Genomic DNA, 19,830 nt, shown 5'->3' on the forward strand with positions numbered 1-19,830 from the left:
GATTAGTTTTAGTGCACCTTTTTAGGACAGCATCAAGCTGGAACAAACACTGATAAACAATTTACCGAAAACTAAGAAATCGTCGATACATACCTCGATATTTTTCTCAATCATGTTAGAGAAAATGGAGAACACACAACTTTGAAAAACATTTCTTCAAATCCATTTAATGTTTCCCATTTATTAGAAATAGCATTTAAGTCTTTACCAGAAAGAAGAAAAAAAAAAAAAAAAAAAAAAAAAAAAAAAAAAAACTAGCCTTTCGTCATAAAGTACCTACCTAGAAATGAACATCAAACATGATATTAACATGTAAACAAAGTTAATGATTTTTAAAAATAGAATTAATTTAATGTAACTATATGTATCACAAGTTTGGCAATATCCAACACTAACACATGTCTCCCTCAAAAAAAAAAAAAAAAACTAACACATGTCAGATACCGAATACACCTTCAATTTGATGTGTCAATACTCAATACTAAATACGTCAAAAAAAATTTTCACCACATCTGGATAGCAGTTTAATGTAAGATTATATATAAATATGTAATCACACAACAAATCTTTCAAATTCATTTTACAAACTTTCTGCAAAATTTCAACAAACAAGATTCTTTTCAAACTTTCTTCATAATTTCAACAAACAAGATTTCTTTTCAAAATTCTTCAACCCTTGTATAACAAATCCGAAAAGAGAAAAACCATACTCATTAGGAGCATGCAAAAATGAAGAATTCTAGCAGTTTAGCATAGCAGACTAACTAAATTGATCATATTACAACTGAAAGAAACCATATTTCACTTTTCAGGTTGACAAACAGAAAGACTATTGATAACATTGAGGTAGAAGTCCCAAGATTCACTTGTTTCAGTGATACGTTCTTGACCAAATGGATGTTGCTCTACATACTTCACCATATTTTCAGCAGTTGCCAGTCCATCCAGATATTGTCGTAAATCGCCATCAGCAGCTGACGAAAAACATTTTTGTTATTATAATGCATAGCATAAGTTTTGGAAAGCATGAATAGAAAGTGTTAGATGTTTTCATAAGTTATTCTGGAGAGTTTATGAAAAAAAAAGCTCAAAACACATGTCATAAGCTTTTTTAGTAAGCTATCACAGGTCTCGCAAGTGGTTATGTCGGTTGATAAGCTCAAATAAGCGTTTACCATGTTGATGTTACTATTTGCTTACCTTCACTTATTGCTAAAAAATATGAGATTATAGCCAAATCTTAAAAGAAAGCTACATATAAAACACTGTTTAATAGGTAAAAGAGCAATTGAGGAAGGGACAATAATCAAGCAAAACCTTCCGAGTTTACAAATATACGTAGATCATTTTGTACCATACCTAATGAATTGTCATTCTGATTCTCATAACTGAATGTATGCGGAAAGATTGAGTTGTACGGCTGCAATAATTCATCAACACGTTGACCATAGGTTAAGCCATGTCACAATATGTGATGGCTGAAAATAAGCTTGATAAATGAAAAAAATAAATGTAAAGACAGTGTTAGTTTATTTACAGGATTAAGCAGCGCCTTGTACGGAGAATCATCCAGCAGCAATGTGTTTGACTCATTGTAATATCCCCTCTCCCAAGGAAGATTTGGATCATACTTGTCCCAAATTTTCCTTAGATCCTTAAAAACCAGTGGCTTGCGCTTGTTCTCGAGAGTTTTGAAAGCTGTTTCAGTACAATGTGACATGTCCTGTCAAAGAATATGTAGAATGAGACCAATTATGCTAAAAGCAATGCAATCATAAATCGATAAAAAAAATTAACATGTCCTATCATGATTTGCTGTCAGCATTTCCTACTGTGGTAGTTTCGGCCATATGTCAAAGATCGGATGGTCACGATTTTAAGTTGTATTATAAATCAGATTTCAAAGTTCAAAACACAAACTGTTCGTACTTCCTCTAAGATTCCATATTTATCAACTGTAGTGACTGCAGACAATCTGGATTGATAATATAGTATTACATAATGTACAGATTTCTGCAGCAGCCCAAGTTGATGTGTCTTTATATTAAACTAGTTTCCTACCGAACTAGCTATACAACGCTTATATGGCTTTAAATTGCAGACGTAGTATAACCGAATTTGAGATCTTTGTAACGGCATCACAGCAGTTATTTCAATTGCATCAGCCACATTTTTCCGCAATATAAAGGCTCATAGTGTAACAGAAACCATGATACTGCTAAAATTGAAACGAAAGATGCAAATAATCCCTAATACAATGAAAAGATTACACAACTAAACATGGCATCTCAAAATCTCACCAGATTTAATTAAACATATACCATATGATTTATGCCAAATCTAACAGAAACAGATTCTCTATTACTCTAGAGAACAATCTAATTGAAAATGAAATATAATTGATACTCAAAGCAGTACTTACCCAACAGAAAATCAACCTTTGTTTCATGTCTCCCATCAAATAATCAATAACACTGTCAACATTTCTCCTAAAAAATTATAAAACAGACGAGTCAAGAAGTAGCGCCTAATAACTAATTGTCTACAAACTGAAAGACAAAGCTGTCAAGTTTAAGATTACTTCAATCTTGAAGACCACACAGCCACTTCAAATCTCTCAAAGCAGAAGTTCAGAAACTCGTGATAAAAAGGCCTCTCGAATACTGAGGAAAACAAAGCGCAAACCAATCATTAGAAAATAGATTAATACATAAATCCAATTCATATACACAATCAATGAGTAAGGAAATTTTATGCTGTCAATCAATTGTACTTGTCAGATCATTAAAAACCTATGTAGCACCGACAATCCAAACTGAAGGTGTGTCCGATTTTCGACACAACATGGGACTCATATGATTACAAATTACAATGTCATATCTAATGTATGTGTTTCATAGTTAAAATTATTTTACTTTAATCGTAACTACTTTCAAATTCAAACATAAGATTGGTGTGATTTGTGACAGTTACACCTATCAAAATTAAATGCTTAATTCATTGAAAAAGCAGTAATAATAATAATAAAAATAATAAATTAAATTAAAACAGCTTTTTCTCACATGCTTTCATGGCTATGAATGCATCTGGTTTAACATGCCTTGGATGTGGAAAAACAATATCAGCAAGAAGTCCATTTAAATCAAGAACAATAAGCTTCTTCTTCTTCAAAAATCCAACTGATAATATTTCAATTGAAGAAATACACAAATTATTTTCCTTTTCCTCTTTTTCATCAGTAACAGATAATTTTGTTATGATTTCTTCAGCAATAGTATCTTCTTCTACCTTTGCTTCACCAAAAACCATCTTCTTCATTTAATCTATATATGAAAATCATAATAATCATATCATACATAATATAAAAATTAAAGTAACATAATCATATTACATAACAAAAAATAATAATAATCTATATAACAAAAACAAGTATAATAATTAATACGATAATTCTAACAAGTCTGTGATACGAACAAGAGCAAAAACATGAGAACTAATCAAAAAGAGAGAAAACAGAATTGAAGAAATTTGAATGTAACATACCTGAAGAAGTGTTTGAGTTTCTCTCGAACAAAAAGAAAGAGTGTTTTGAGTTTTCTACTTTATGATGACTTGAACACAAAGGAAAGGAATATATATAGAAAAGTTATAAAATAAAATAAAATAAAAAATAAAATAAAAAGATATAGCGTTGACCCTTGACCCTTCAGGTTTATCGGATTTTGGAAGTTGGGGCAGTTATTTTGACCGAAACAGAAAACTCTACTGTCGTGTCGGTAAGTAATTTAAGGTTTTTGCCAACCGTGTAGATTGATCGAAAAAGTTTAACGTGTAGTCTCATTTATAAGCAAATATTCACTTTCTAGGTTTATTGAATAAATGATGAATGTGATATATAATATAGACCACATACATCATTTATTGAATGAAGGAATCTAAAAAGTCAAAATTTGCTTATAAATGAGATCGGAGGGAGTACAATAGTACAGATTTTGATCACTATTATAAACAAAAATCTAATAAATTCATTCAATTGATGATGTATATGGTTTTCATTATATCACAACTAGACTCTAACCCGTACGATGTACGGGTTTTGTAGAGTTTCTTATATAAACATCAAAGGGACTATATTATTAATTTTAGAGTTACATTCAAAGTAATAGAAACAATGAAACTAAGCGATGTTTGAGAGTGATCGACATGCAAAATCTCAAAAAAGAAAATTATAACATTAGTTTGTATCAACAAAAATGAACATGGAATAAAAGTCATAAATTAAATTATGTGAAATTAATCAAACATGAAAATAAACACAATAAAAATGAGTGTTAGTGGCTTAAAAAAAAGGCCTTTAAGATTACATATCCATTTTAGAAGCAACTATATTTCAATAAAAATGTTAGTGGTCTAGTTGTAAAAGCTCTAAGGTGTTGTTATGGGTAGTTGGTTCAATTCCTTGCAAAACAATTTTAAAAAAAAATATATTTAGACCAGCCAAAAAGGGCGTGATTAGGGTTAATTAAGGTTGATTGGAGAATATCTAACATTTATATATATATATATATATATATATATATATATATATATATATAAATATTAAGATATTCGTTCCTTTATAAAAATGAAAAAGATTCGTTAGGATTTTTATAGAATTTTTCAAGCATGTGATAGTTTTTTTTTTTTTAAGGAATGTGAGAGTTTTTTGTTTATTTTGTTTTTAGGGAGGGATGTGATAGGTTTATTTTCACGGGATATACCACGTAATAATTTGATTTATTTTTAATTTAGAAAAATATTGATTTACATTATGTCAACGTGTGGAAAGACGGGCATTCACATAGCCGTCTTTTCGTTTTTTTTATGATGCTAACACATATAGATTATGAACGATATTTTATATAAAAAAGTTTATATAGATTAAAATTATAAGCATAAATATTTATGAATTTCAAATGTAACAAACAAAATTGTTTAAGGTATAGTTTGAATAACAAAAGTCAGCCTAAAATCCTCTATTGTTTATAAATATAGTACAAATATATCATTAATAATTGTAACAAAAAAAAATAATTAATAAGTGTACAACAACTTGTCAAAAAAAAGAAAGTCTACAGAAACAATAGATATATACAAACGATGACACAACAGGATATGAATAAAAAGCTTATCAGCGATGAGAAATATTAGGGATTGCTGCATTTTAGAAGGAATTTGTTAGTTTAAATTGGTGCGCTACATTTTAGATGGAATTTGTTAGGTTAAATTGTTGCTAATCTAATGCAGAATTTTAGAGGGAAGTTATTAGGTTAAGTTGCTGCAGACCTAATAAAATTAATAAATAAGGACAAAAAAGGCATGAAATTGGTGGGCGTGAAATTGGTGCGATGCATTTTTTTAGATGAAATTTGTTATGTTAAATAATTGCAAACCTAAAAGTGTAGAAAATATTTGATTCAAAAAAAAAAAAGGAGGATATGAATGAAATTTGTTAGGTTAAAAAATAAGGATTCGGCTTGCCAAAATTATAGCAAACTTGGTAACAAAATTCGGCTGGCATTAAGTAAGATGATCAATGGCTAAAATTGAATGGCGCCTAAATGTGCAAGATCCAATGGCTCAGAAAAGTGGAGGGAAAAATGGGGGAAAATTATTAGGGCAACAATAGCTTGAAGGGTTAAGCTTTAGTAATTAAGATGATAGCTTTAGGGGATAAGCTTTAGTAAGTAAGATAACCAAGTTTACATGGAAATTAGGGTAGAAAATATTTGCTTCATAAAAAAAAGGCAAGAGTATAGGAATAAAATTGGTGCGATGCATTTTTTTAGATGAAATTTGTTATGTTAAATAATTGCAAACCTAAAAGTGTAGAAAATATTTTCTTAAAAAAAAAAGGAGGATAGGAATTCAAAAAAAAAATAATAAGGATTCGGCTGGCCAAAAGGAGGATAGGAATAAAAAAAACGGAGGATAGGAATTCAAAAAAAAAAAAGATTCGAAAAAAAAGGAGGATAGGAATAAAAAAAAGGAGGATAGGAATTCAAAAAAAAATAATAAGGATTCGGCTGGCCAAAATTATAGCAAACTTGATAACAATATTCGGCTGACATTAATTAAGTAAGATGATCAATGGCTAAAATTGAATGGCGGCTAAATGCGCAAGATCCAATGGCTTAGAAAAGTGGAGGAAAAAATGGGGGGAAAAAATTAGGTTTAGGGTTAGCTTTACGGGTTAAGCTTTAGTAAATAAGATAAGATGGCAGAAAGACGAGCACGTGTTCTATTTATTGCGCTAACGTTTGAAAATTATGAACGGTGTTTTTTTTATGTAATTTTGATATTGATTAAAATTAAAAAAATATATAAATGTTTGTTGCTTTTAAGTTATAAAAAATCAAGGCAAATTAACCATGATTATCTAACGACAAAACATCAAACTAACAATCACTATCTATTTCAACGACACCGACAATAATACAATATAACAAAAAAATATAATCTAAATTCTTTTTTTAATGACACCAAAAACAATTCTATTATAGAAAAAGTTGTTTAAGGGTATAATTTGAATGATGAAAAAGTAAGTATAAATATATTATCTAGTTTGTTACACTTTTTAAATGATAAAGGTAGAAAAAAAACAAAAAAAAAATTTATTCCAACAATAATACAATATAACAAAAAAATATAATCTAAATTCTTTTTTTAATGGCACTAAAAACAATTCTATTATAGAAAAAGTTGTTTTAGGGTATAATTGGAATGATGAAAAAGTAAGTATAAATATATTATCTAGTTTGTTACACTTTTTAAATGATAAAGGTAGAAAAAAAACAAAAAAAATATTTATTCATATTGTGTTTGTTACATTTGTTTTAATATTTAAATTTTTTTTTATCTATTTATTACATGTGTTATTTGTATTGAAAATTGAGGGTATTTTTGGAAAGAAAAATTCAACCCAAAAGTGCTTAAAGGGATAGTTTTCTTTATATATGGTATAGATGCATTAATCCTTATTTATTAATTTTGTTAAGTCTGCAGCAACTTAACCTAATTTTTCCCGCTCATTTGCAAATTAGGTTTGCAATTATTTAACCTAACAAATTGCATCTAAAAAAAATGCATCGCACCAATTTCATTCCTATCCTCTTGCCTTTTTTTTTTAAGCAAATATTTTCTACACTTTTAGGTTTGCAATTATTTAAACTAACAAATTCCATCTAAAAAAATGCATCGCCCCAATTTTATTCTTATCCTCTTGCCTTTTTTTTTTAGCAAATATTTTCTACCTAATCCTTATCCTTATTTATTAATTTTGTTACGTCTGCAGCAATTTAACCTAATTTTTTCCCGCTCATTTGCTTTATTAGGTTTGCAATTATTTAACCTAACAAATTCCATCTAAAAAATGCATCGCACCAATTTCATTCCTATCCTCTTGCCTTTTTTTTTTTTTTTGAAGAAAATATTTTCTACACTTATTTGATGATGCACGTTTGTTCTAGAAACTATGTGCATATCCTTATTTATTAATTTTGTTACGTCTGCAGCAATTTAACCTAATTTTTTCCCGCTCATTTGCTTTATTAGGTTTGCAATTATTTAACCTAACAAATTCCATCTAAAAAATGCATCGCACCAATTTCATTCCTATCCTCTTGCCTTTTTTTTTTTTTTTGAAGAAAATATTTTCTACACTTATTTGATGATGCACGTTTGTTCTAGAAACTATGTGCATATCCTTATTTATTAATTTTGTTACGTCTGCAGCAATTTAACCTAATTTTTTCCCGCTCATTTGCTTTATTAGGTTTGCAATTATTTAACCTAACAAATTCCATCTAAAAAATGCATCGCACCAATTTCATTCCTATCCTCTTGCCTTTTTTTTTGAAGAAAATATTTTCTACACTTATTTGATGATGCACGTTTGTTCTAGAAACTATGTGCATATCAATGATCACGTTTGATGCCTTCTATTTTATACTTTTTTTCGGCTACCCTAATTTCCATGTAAACTTGGTTATATATACCTGAATTATTGATAGGATTACCGAATTTTCTTTTATAATATTTTCAGATGTCATACATTTGATGAAGTGTTTTATTTTGTCCACTATGGATTATCACGTGTTATTTTTTCACCATTACCTATTATATATTGCATTTTATTATTCGTATGTCAATCCCTTTACTATAAACCCGAGCGGAGCATGGGTCAAAAATCTAGTTAATTAATAAATCTAAAATATTGATTTTTACATATAATAGTGACCGAAAGCGGTGGAAGATGTAACATTTATTATTTTTTCTACTGATATTTTTTGGTAGTGGCCGGGGTTCGAACCCCAGACCTTGCATATTATTTTTTCTACTAATATACTCTTATTTATAAAATTTCACCTAATTATTTGATTAATTACAATTTATAAGAGTGGTTTATTTAACGATACTAATTGATAGACTTTTAGCAAGTGTACTAAAAATGCATCGAAGTAGTAAAAATATCGATCCCACGAGGACTGTGTTAATCTCAATTCAGCAATAAGGTTAATATCTAGGATGTGTAAAATATTTTGTTTGCCACTAGGCAGTAGATTTGATTTGCATAAAATTAAATAACATAAAATAAAGATTTGTTTGGAAAATATATGGAGAGATGAGATCAGGTCTTTCGAATCCTCTGAGTTCCCCTAATTGGTATGCTGCACCTATTCTTATGAATGATTTTCTAATTCCACGATAGTTAACAAAATAGTCCTAATCAATCCCTTGAGTTAGGACCCTCTTCTCAAACTACAGCCCCTAATTCCTTAGGTGGTCTAATAATCTTTGAAGGTTTAAGCACGTTAACCTAATATCACTAACAAACGATTATCTATTCCTAGACTAACCATGTTTATTAGAACAATTCAATTAGGTCTAAGTAGAAAGCTATGGTCAGTAGTCATTCATTCTCACTAAATCATGTTTATATTTGATCAGGATATAAAAAGCATTAAGAACAATTGAATTGAATAAAAACTAAATTGTCATTCACAATAAACAGAGTTTCACAGCAACATGGTTCAAACAGAGTTACATCAGATTCATCTCAGACCTAATCTCGAGGAAATTAGCTAGACATAAAGATACAAATAAATAGAAAGGAAAACAAAATTAACCATGAAACCATTTGTGAGCTTTATTTTCCCTTCCTGTTATCTTCCCTTTATGCTTGTAGCTCCCTTATATCAACACGTGATTCCATTGTGTGGCCTCCTCTCTCGCGATGCGTGCCTCTTGCCTTTCCAAATCGTGAATTGGCTTCCAAAAGCAAAACGTGAATCCTACTGTGCAGCAACTTTCTTTTTATAGGTTAATGCAAGTAACCTACTTCCTTTCTTTTTGCACAAGTTGTTTGTTTCCCAATTTCTCCACGTGACCTATTATTGTTTAGGCCCAATTAGTTTTCTTAATGCTAGTGACACCTCCATGTATTATCAACTCAAATATATGCCACTATGAATTGCTTCCTGGACTCACTTTTTCTCTTTTGCTTGAGACTGACTTCAGTTTAAATAGGCAATTCTGTTCGCCCAAAATCGTACTACGATTAGATAAATCGTACCACGATTAGTCCATTAAACCCTAATTTCCTTCCAGATCCTTTTTGAAATCGTATCACGATTGGTTGAATCGTACTGCGATTAAGCTTCTTCAAAAACATGCGTTCTGACTTCAAAAATCGTATTACGATGGTGAAAATCGTACCGCGATTCCTGGATTCCAAGTCTTCCAATTTTCTTGCTTTTCTTGCTCTTCTTGCTGCTTAAACTTGCTTGTGAACTCAAAAATATCATGAAAAAGACTCTAAAAATAGTGCATGACTGACTGTCATCACAACCCCAAACTTAAACCATTCCTTGTCCTCAAGGAATCTACTTGCAATATTGACAATCGACAGTAAAATAACAATTACCTGATCAAGCGATAGTACCCAAAAGTTCAACACCTTACTAGCTAAAGATGAGCTAGTTTGACTTGTTAGCAACCACCAATTCACAACTCCACGCAACAATTTGAATAGGGTTCACAGTCGACATGCAATCTACATATTACCATACGCTTGAAAAGTTTCTAAACGTCAATCAAAATCAATGTCAATACACACTTTTGAGGTCTTTAAGGGTTATAACGGGGCTTAGGTGAAGGTGGGATAATATTTGGATAAGTAGGCTACACAAAATTTGAGTTAGGCATTCCTACGGAAGTTAAAGTACAATATTCAATCCTTCATTCATTCACCTTATGAAACAACAATTAATTGGTTGCAAATTCCAATAGCAACCCCAAACTTAATCATTAGCAACATACTACAATGCCTTAACTCAGAAAATACATTAAGGGACAAATCCTAAAAGTCTCTAGGCTTGTAATGTAGTTTGTCACCGAACAAAAAGTTCTAATCTTACCGGCTCAAATTGGCTAAGAAATGGATAATATATACAATTAAAATCAGGGTAGGCTTCAAAAGGCTCACAGGACCAAGCACTTTTGCCTCAGTGTGCTAATGACAAAGATCAATCAACAGTAGAGAAAAATCGCAAGTTCTAGAAATGTAAATGCATGGAACACTCTATATAAGTAAATTGGAAAAATAAAATTTGGCCATGAATCCTTACAGTTTAGATATCTGGGAGTTGTGACTACCTATCTTTAATGCCGTACACTTCGCCTTTGAAATACCAAGTCACTCCTCCTTTTGAACTTTTGGAATACCACTTGAACAAATATTTGTTACTAAACTGTAAAAAGTCAACAAACAAGCAAATTCATCAATAATAAACAAGTTCAGATTCAATCACATAACAGGGGGATACCACTGAGTTATTCAAACATACTGACAATTGTCTGACTCAACAATAAAAATAAAATACTGAAAATAAAGACATAATAAAAAGGATGGGTTGCCTCCCACCAAGCGCTTTCTTTTACGTCATTGAGCTTGACGCTTCAACCACTGTTAGGGTGGCAAATATGTCAGAAAGAACACATCATCCTTCTTCTTCCTCTTGTTTGGTAGGAATTCCATGTATTTGTAACAAAGAAGTAGATGCTCCCATGCGCTCACAGCTAAACCTTTGGAATTTAAGTTCTCCCACCTTAGAGAAGGACGTCTATCCATTTGCACATGAGTGATTTCTTTAACCCCTGTTTGTTCAGACTTCGGGAAAATGTCAGCACTCCTCACTTTTGGATTTTCTTCCACCACAACCTTGTGACACTCAATCTCCATCTGAACCAGCTTCCTCTGAGACTCATGTGCTTTCTCAACAAGATCACCACACTGAACATCAAACTTTTCAAATAAAACTTGATTTGACACCAAGAAATCATCTAAAATATTCTGAAGTTGAGTATTGTAATCGATGTTGATCACCTCTTTCTTTCCTTCACCATCACTACCTGGTTGATTCGCCTCATAATGACCACAACTCGAGATTTTGTTGTCCAAAATTTTGATCTTAAAAGATAGCATATATTTTTCATACTGCAACTTAGCAATCTCTTCTGTGTCATAGAGGAGTACCCTGTCTATCATAGCTGCAAAACTTGGATAAACTTTTCAGTAGCACAGTACAATGAAAAGAAAACAAAGAGCATAATATTTTTTTTTTTAATATATATATACAAAAATATAAATGACTGAAATCCTAAATAAAAACAAAATTGCCAAACTGAAATGACTTAACAGTCCCCGGCAACGGCGCCAAAAACTTGATAGACTTTTAGCAAGTGTACTAAAAATGCATCGAAGTAGTAAAAATATCGATCCCACGAGGACTGTGTTAATCTCAATTCAGCAATAAGGTTAATATCTAGGATGTGTAAAATATTTTGTTTGCCACTAGGCAGTAGATTTGATTTGCATAAAATTAAATAACATAAAATAAAGATTTGTTTGGAAAATATATGGAGAGATGAGATCAGGTCTTTCGAATCCTCTGAGTTCCCCTAATTGGTATGCTGCACCTATTCTTATGAATGATTTTCTAATTCCACGATAGTTAACAAAATAGTCCTAATCAATCCCTTGAGTTAGGACCCTCTTCTCAAACTACAGCCCCTAATTCCTTAGGTGGTCTAATAATCTTTGAAGGTTTAAGCACGTTAACCTAATATCACTAACAAACGATTATCTATTCCTAGACTAACCATGTTTATTAGAACAATTCAATTAGGTCTAAGTAGAAAGCTATGGTCAGTAGTCATTCATTCTCACTAAATCATGTTTATATTTGATCAGGATATAAAAAGCATTAAGAACAATTGAATTGAATAAAAACTAAATTGTCATTCACAATAAACAGAGTTTCACAGCAACATGGTTCAAACAGAGTTACATCAGATTCATCTCAGACCTAATCTCGAGGAAATTAGCTAGACATAAAGATACAAATAAATAGAAAGGAAAACAAAATTAACCATGAAACCATTTGTGAGCTTTATTTTCCCTTCCTGTTATCTTCCCTTTATGCTTGTAGCTCCCTTATATCAACACGTGATTCCATTGTGTGGCCTCCTCTCTCGCGATGCGTGCCTCTTGCCTTTCCAAATCGTGAATTGGCTTCCAAAAGCAAAACGTGAATCCTACTGTGCAGCAACTTTCTTTTTATAGGTTAATGCAAGTAACCTACTTCCTTTCTTTTTGCACAAGTTGTTTGTTTCCCAATTTCTCCACGTGACCTATTATTGTTTAGGCCCAATTAGTTTTCTTAATGCTAGTGACACCTCCATGTATTATCAACTCAAATATATGCCACTATGAATTGCTTCCTGGACTCACTTTTTCTCTTTTGCTTGAGACTGACTTCAGTTTAAATAGGCAATTCTGTTCGCCCAAAATCGTACTACGATTAGATAAATCGTACCACGATTAGTCCATTAAACCCTAATTTCCTTCCAGATCCTTTTTGAAATCGTATCACGATTGGTTGAATCGTACTGCGATTAAGCTTCTTCAAAAACATGCGTTCTGACTTCAAAAATCGTATTACGATGGTGAAAATCGTACCGCGATTCCTGGATTCCAAGTCTTCCAATTTTCTTGCTTTTCTTGCTCTTCTTGCTGCTTAAACTTGCTTGTGAACTCAAAAATATCATGAAAAAGACTCTAAAAATAGTGCATGACTGACTGTCATCACTAATTTTACTATTGAAATCAATGAAACTAATCATTTCTTTAAAAACTACTAACAAACCAAATATAATTCAAATGTGAAGAGGGAGTGCGAAATTGAATTCACAATTTTAATTTTCAAAATAATATTTATATATTAAATTTCTTAATATTTTTTTGAAAAATGATATTTTCTTCGTTCCTAAACACATGTCGTAGTTAACCACTTCAAACATAACAATGCACAATTTTACTCATTAATATCTTTAATTATTTATAATAAAAAATTATAAATATTTGATATTTTAAAAATATTTATTGAGACAAATCAAACATCATCTTATATATTAACATTTGTTTTTATATATTAGTAAAAAAAATATAGTTTTTTTTGGTATATAGACAAAATGGCAAAGCCTATAAACTCACACACACGTAAAAAAAATATAGTTTTTTTTGGTATATAGACGTTTTTTTTGGTATATAGACAAAATGGCAAAGCCTATAAACTCACACACACACAAGTGGAGGTATCGGGGTTCGAACCTTGGTCATGGCATCCGCCCTAACAATTTCGGCATTTTGCCAGTTGAGCTAGGAATTACACTTGGTCAAAATGCGAGATAACATATTTAGAAACAAATGGAATAACATCTTAAATAATTACATATACTCCATCCAGTCTCATATTAAAGCAACCAAAAAAAAATCCAAACCCTTTAAAAAAGTTAACTGATTGCATTTAATGGTTAAAACAAGGTTTGAACGACTGCCTTCTCTCTCTAGAAATTTCCTCCTCCTTCTCTCTAAACACAAACACCAGTAAACTTCAACCTCCTTCTCCCTTATCCAAATTTCAATGCAACGATGTAGATTGTGGGACAGTGGTGGTGCAACGAGATCTGTTCTCTGCACCACTGTTGCATCCTCTCTCGTCTGGTGCTTCCTTCAGTCTCCATCTTCGCTCCTCTGATATGGTCGTTCGTCAACAGCTTCGTTGTGCCTTGGTGGTTGGTATTCTTGGCATTCATGGGTTCTTCTGATTTGTGGGTGTTTCAAAGGGTTGAGTGTTCATGAGGTGTGGCTTGACCTCTCTGGAGGTTTGGGTGTTTGTTTTGGCCTTCCTTTCTGTCGTGTTTTGCACGCCGAGGTAGATCTTGTCATTCCGCAGTCGATCTCCTTTGGATTTTAGTTGTTTTTCGTCGGATCTTGTCGCCGGAGGGCTGTTTGTTATTGTGGGTATCCGACGGTTTTTTGTTGTTGTTGTTGTTTATGTTTCTGCTTTGTTTTTCTTTTTTGCTATAGGAAGATGAAGATGGGTGGCAGGATGTCTCGACTTGTTTGGTTCGTAAATCTCGAGCCTAGTTTTTTTTTGGGTTTGAGATAGGTTATTTGGTTCTGTCTTGATGTGCTCGAAAGGGTTAGGTGCGTAGACGCTCCCTGTTGATGGTAGTTATTGTTTGTTGTATCTTAAGGACTTTATCTGTCGTAGTTGTTTCTTGCCATCGTTGGTGGATGGTGATAACAAGACCTATGTGTGCTTCGGTTCATAATTGGTTGATTTAGCCTGAAAGGGCTTTTAGCTTGCTTTGTCCAAAAGAGAGTTGTTGGAACTTTGATCGTTCCTGTGTTGGTAACCGACTCATACGCATTTTAGAAGCTCTGAATGCTTACTCTGCGTTTTTTTTTTTTTGCAAATCTGTTTTGTGCTCATACGTGGGTTTGCTGAATTGTCAGTGGTAGTGATTGTTTAGGGCTGTATCTTTCTTATACCACGTATGTGCTGATATGTTGTATCACCTGCTACGGATTATTTCTGTGGTTTACAGGGTCAGGTACATGTCCCCACAATCTTGTACTTCCTGGTTTTTATTTTTTTTTTTCAATTTAAGAGCATTGCTATTTATCTAGAGAGTTTTTACCAAGAATTTATCAAGAAAAGGTCTTAACCAATTAAATTTGTTATTTGGCGGAAATCAAGGGAGATAATAGTGTGTAATTAAGGAAATGTGTTAGCAAATACATTATCTTGAAATTTTCTTGATAAATTTTGTCGTTGTTCTATCATTTCCCTTAATTTAATTCCTATTTTGGCTTTAAAAGATTTGGAGTTGTGTGGTCAACTTCTTGTCACACTCATATGTTTTCTCAACAAGATCACCACGCTGAACTTCAACTCTATTCGATGAAACTTGATTAGATCTCAAGTATTCTTCTAAAAAGTTGTGGTGTTCTGAGTTGTAATCGATGTTGATTACTTGCTTTCTTCTTCTATACAAGGCTCCATTCCATAGTCACCAGGATAGTTCTCACCACAATATCCATATATCACACTTGATATTGAGGGTTCTTCATCCAACTATATTGCAAGGTATTTATCCAAATCTTCTTTTCTTCCACCTGCCGCCAACTTAAGAGATCAAAAAATTGGAAATCATCCCAATCATCTGACAATTTTTCCATCATCTTTTTGAACCGTGCTTTCTCATTTTCCTGCTTGGTTTTGTCTTTTTGAACCGTGCTTTCTTTCATCACACGTTCTCATCGATTGATTTGTTAGCTATGAAGCACGAATACAAATAGGGATATTGGACATGACACGGACACTGAGACGTTGGCCCCGCTAATAATTTGAGAAAATCACATAATTTAGTGTAATTATGTGTCGGTGTCGAACACGACATCAGGACACGGCTAATTCGAGGAGTGTCCATGCTTCATAAGAGGTAACTGGTTTGGCCAAATCATATGTTGCATTAACACCACGTATAGGTAACAGTTTAATTTAGGAACAAACATAAATATATGACCACGCAACGAATCATCAAATTCTTTTCTACAAGATTTGTTTTTCCAAAATTCTCCAGCCCTTGTACATTTTTTCCAAAATTCTCCAGCCTAGTACATTTTTCACAAAAGAGAAAAACCAGTAATCAAAAAACATACTCAAAAGGGAACTCTAATATCCAACCATGCAAAAATGTAACAGTTATATAGCAGTTTAGCCTAGCAGACTAACTAAATTGCTCATATTCCAACCGAAAGAAACCATTTTTCACTATTTAGGTTGACAAGCAGAAAGACTATTGATAACATTGAGGTAGAAATCCCAAGATTCATTTGTTTCAGTGATACGTTCTTGACCAAATGGATGTTGTTCTACATACTTCAACATATTTTCAGCATTTGCCAACCCTTCCAAATATCGTCGCAGATCGCCTCCCGCAGCTGACAAAAAAAAAAAACGTTTTTTTGGTATTAATAAAGCATATCGAAATTCTAAGAATGTTCAAGGTTCGATCTCTAGAAACTAGTGTAACCGCTATCTTACTAGTAACATTTTTGTATCGAAAAAATAATGCATGGTTTGGAAAGCACGAAAAATGAGTACACCCTTCAACCCGGAAAAATCAAGCAAAACCTTCTGAGTTTACAAATACATGTAGATCATTTTGTACCATACCTAGTGAATTGTCATTCTGATTCTCATAACTGAATGTATGCGGAAAGATTGAGTTGTGTGGCTGCAATAATTCATCCAACACAATAACCATAAGTTACGCCATGTAACAATGTTTAATGACCGAAAATAAGCTTGATAAATGAAAAAATATAAAGGGTTAGTTTATTTACAGGATTAAGCAGTGCCTTGTAGGGAGAATCATCCAACAGCAATGTGTTTGACTCATTGTAATATCCCTTCTCCCAAGGAAGATTTGGATCATACTTGTCCCAAATTTTACTTAAATCCTTAAAAACTAGTGCCTTGTGCTTGTTTTCAAGAGTTTTGAAAGTTGTTTCAGTACAATGTGACAGGTCCTGTTAAAGAACATGTAGAATGAGACCAATTATGCTAAAACAAATGCAAGCATCAATCCATAAAAAAGGTACATGCCCTGATTGTATGTTGAAGATAGAATTGTTATGATTTTAAGTTGTATTGTGTGAATCAGATATCAGAATAAAAACACAAACTGTCTGATCTCTGTCTAACAATCGATATTTTACCGGCTGTAGTGACCGCAACGTTGAAGTTGTAGTCGATCCGGATTGATAAGAGTATACCAAACTGTAGAAATGTATCAAGCCAAGTTGATACAATTTCATATTAAATCAGTCTCTAAGAAAAGTATCTCTATTACGACTCATGGTTTTAAATTGCAATCCACGACCAAAATTGTGGCCGCAATGTAACGAACTTTGAGGCAGCATCGCAACCAAAATTTCAATTGCATCGGCCACATTTTCCAACATTTTTCCGCAATACAGTGGTTCATAGCATGTAAAGATTACACTAACTAAAATAACTCGATAAAAATGTAAGTCGGACATAACTCAACGTGGCTGTTCAAAATTTTACAAGCTTTAATTTATGTGAAATCTACCAAAACAGATTATCTGGAGGACAAATTATTTGAAATAAAATTGATGAAGAACTCAATGCTCACCCAACAGAAAATCAGTCTATGCTTCATGTCTCCCATCAAATAATCAACGACTCTGTCAACATTTTTCCTACAAAAATTATGAAAAATATGAGTCAATATATGAGCAACGACTAATTAATTAAATGCAAATTGAAAACATTCTTGACTGAAATTTCATAGAACACTATGATTAAGTTCAAGAGTAATACTTCATTCTTGAAGACCACACAGCCACATCAAATCTCTCAAAGCAGAAGTTCAGAAATTCATGATAAAATGGCCTCTTGAATACTGACAAAAAAAAAATCAAACCAATCATTAAGAAATGGATTTAATTCATAGATTTAATTCATATACACCATCAATGCGTAACGAATTTTGCCCACTTAAAAAAGTGTAAAACATTTGTATACTATCAATAGTTGTATTCATTAGATCATTAAATTGAATGTGTTTTTTTTGTCCGACACGAACTAGGACATGCGGTTATATCTCAAATTACTATTGATACCGATTTGTCATTATCGTGGCCGTGCTTTAATCAAAACAATTTTTATCATAAAACTTTTTAAGTCAAACATATGATTAGAGTGTCACTGTCGTGTCCGTGCGCGTCATTTAATCATCACAACCTTTGAAGTTAAACATATAATAATGATGAAAAAGGTAATAATAATGATGAAACAGCTGTTTCTCACCTGCTTTCCTAGCTATGGTTGCATCTGGTTTGACTTGCTTTGGAGGTGGAGAAACAATGTCAGCAAGAAGTCCATTTAAATCAAGAACAAGAAGCTTTTTCTTTCTCAAACATCCAATTGGTATTTCAACTGAAGAAATACACAAGACTTTTTCATCCTCTTCTTTTTTTTCATCCTTAACTGATAATTTTGTAATAATTTCTTCAGCAATAGTATCTTCTTCTACCTTAGCTACACCAAAAACCATTTTCTTCCTTTTATCTATGCAAAATCAATTCTGTAAACATGAACATCATAATCATATATCATACATAGTGTTCAAATAAATATAACATAATCATATTACATAACAAAAAAATATATATAATCTATATAGTAGCAAAAACAAGTATAATAAATAATTTAATACAATAATTCTAACAAGTGTGTGATAAGAAGAAGAGCAAGAACATGAGTACAAATCAAGAAGAAAAAGAAAACAGAATTGAAGAAATTTGAATGTAACATACCTGAAGAAGTGTTTGAGTTTTCTTCTACTTCATGACTTGAACACAAAGGAAAGGAATATAAATAGCAGAAAAGAGAAAAGTTTAAATAAAAGTTAGAAAAATAAAGAAAATAAAATAAAATAGAATAAAAAAAGATATAGCATTGACCGTTGGACGTTCAATTTTCTGACTTTGGAAGTTGGAACTGTTTTATGACAGAAACGGAATTTTAGTTCAAAGAACACAGCGGGGAACTAATAAGTGTCCCAATGTTTTTATTTTTTTTGTTGCAGTTCCAATGTTTATTTGCAAGTAATTTAAGGTTTGAGTGAAAAATCAATTTTTTTTTCTTTCACAATTTTCTCGCGGTTTAATTTAGTATTCTATAGGATTAAAACATAATTTAGTCTGAGGGGAAATTCGTCTCCGACTCATTATAAATTTATAGTAAAATGGATTAATTCGTTCACGGTATTAAAATGTCTCTGACCATTTACCAAAAAAAATAAATGTCTCTGAGCAATTTGAATTTTAGTCAAAGACATTTAATTTAGTCAGAGACATTTAAATTTTATTTTTGTTAAAAGAAAATCGAGCACTGTAAAATTGTGAAGGACCAATTTGATTCTTCACTTTTAAGATTGTTGCCAAAATACAAATCGATTAAAATAGTTTAAATAATTAAGAGTGGTGATAACTTATGCACTAAGGATACACATTAACAAACTTAATGTAGAAAATTTTGTTAAAAGTTTTAAAATTTCTTAGAAGTATATATTAATTATAAAGTTGTGTATTTAATTTTTTAAAAGTATCCTCTCAAAAAAAAAGTATAAAACTTTTTTGGGTAAATTACACTAACCTCCCCTGAGGTTTATCTAAATGTAACCTACACCCCTTCTATTTTCTAACTTATCATAAACTTCCCCCACTGTTAGTCTCTTCAAACGTCCGTTAGTTGAGTTACTTTGCGTTTTTCTTTGCTCCAACCAACCAGCTTCACTTAGACACTTTATTCTCCCTTACAAGTACACGCTCTTATAATTTCAAAC

The 19,830-nt window shown here is 31.8% G+C and overlaps 2 protein-coding genes across 2 annotated transcripts; both read right to left on the bottom strand.

The window, feature by feature from the left end:
• Window positions 1-519: 519 nt before the first annotated feature.
• On the bottom strand, window positions 520-3,609 carry LOC146904461 (putative FCP1 homology domain-containing protein C1271.03c). Its single transcript, XM_085722630.1, has 7 exons — window positions 3,544-3,609; window positions 3,063-3,323; window positions 2,582-2,663; window positions 2,423-2,489; window positions 1,538-1,723; window positions 1,360-1,420; window positions 520-974 (listed from the first exon to the last, which is right to left on the bottom strand). The coding sequence occupies exons 2-7, from the start codon at window positions 3,316-3,318 to the stop codon at window positions 802-804; spliced, it is 825 nt and encodes a 274-aa protein (XP_085578756.1). The 5' UTR covers window positions 3,319-3,323; window positions 3,544-3,609; the 3' UTR covers window positions 520-801.
• Window positions 3,610-15,971: 12,362 nt separating this feature from the next.
• LOC146904462 (putative FCP1 homology domain-containing protein C1271.03c) lies at window positions 15,972-19,026 on the bottom strand. The gene is made up of 7 exons (XM_085731155.1): window positions 18,800-19,026; window positions 18,291-18,567; window positions 17,802-17,883; window positions 17,614-17,680; window positions 16,799-16,984; window positions 16,629-16,689; window positions 15,972-16,393 (listed from the first exon to the last, which is right to left on the bottom strand). Exons 2-7 carry the CDS (start codon window positions 18,535-18,537, stop codon window positions 16,224-16,226), a joined length of 813 nt encoding a protein of 270 aa, XP_085587281.1. The 5' UTR covers window positions 18,538-18,567; window positions 18,800-19,026; the 3' UTR covers window positions 15,972-16,223.
• Window positions 19,027-19,830: the final 804 nt, after the last annotated feature.

The sequence above is a fragment of the Medicago sativa genome, chromosome 7 (assembly GCF_051527215.1).
Source record: "Medicago sativa cultivar Bolivia chromosome 7, Bolivia_mono, whole genome shotgun sequence".
Lineage (NCBI taxonomy): Eukaryota > Viridiplantae > Streptophyta > Magnoliopsida > Fabales > Fabaceae > Medicago > Medicago sativa.

Excerpts from the sequence above, each read along its gene's own strand:
- LOC146904461 (XM_085722630.1), bottom strand. The coding sequence starts at position 3,318 with ATGAAGAAGATGGTTTTTGGTGAAGCAAAGGTAGAAGAAGATACTATT. Across the intron at positions 1,724-2,422 it reads AAAGGTTGATTTTCTGTTGG|GACATGTCACATTGTACTGA; the intron begins GTAAGTACTGCT and ends ATTCTTTGACAG. Across the intron at positions 1,421-1,537 it reads ACAAGGCGCTGCTTAATCCT|CCGTACAACTCAATCTTTCC; the intron begins GTAAATAAACTA and ends GAATTATTGCAG.
- LOC146904462 (XM_085731155.1), bottom strand. The coding sequence starts at position 18,537 with ATGGTTTTTGGTGTAGCTAAGGTAGAAGAAGATACTATTGCTGAAGAA. Across the intron at positions 17,884-18,290 it reads AACCATAGCTAGGAAAGCAG|TATTCAAGAGGCCATTTTAT; the intron begins GTGAGAAACAGC and ends TTTTTTTGTCAG. Across the intron at positions 17,681-17,801 it reads GTGTGGTCTTCAAGAATGAA|GAAAAATGTTGACAGAGTCG; the intron begins GTATTACTCTTG and ends TAATTTTTGTAG.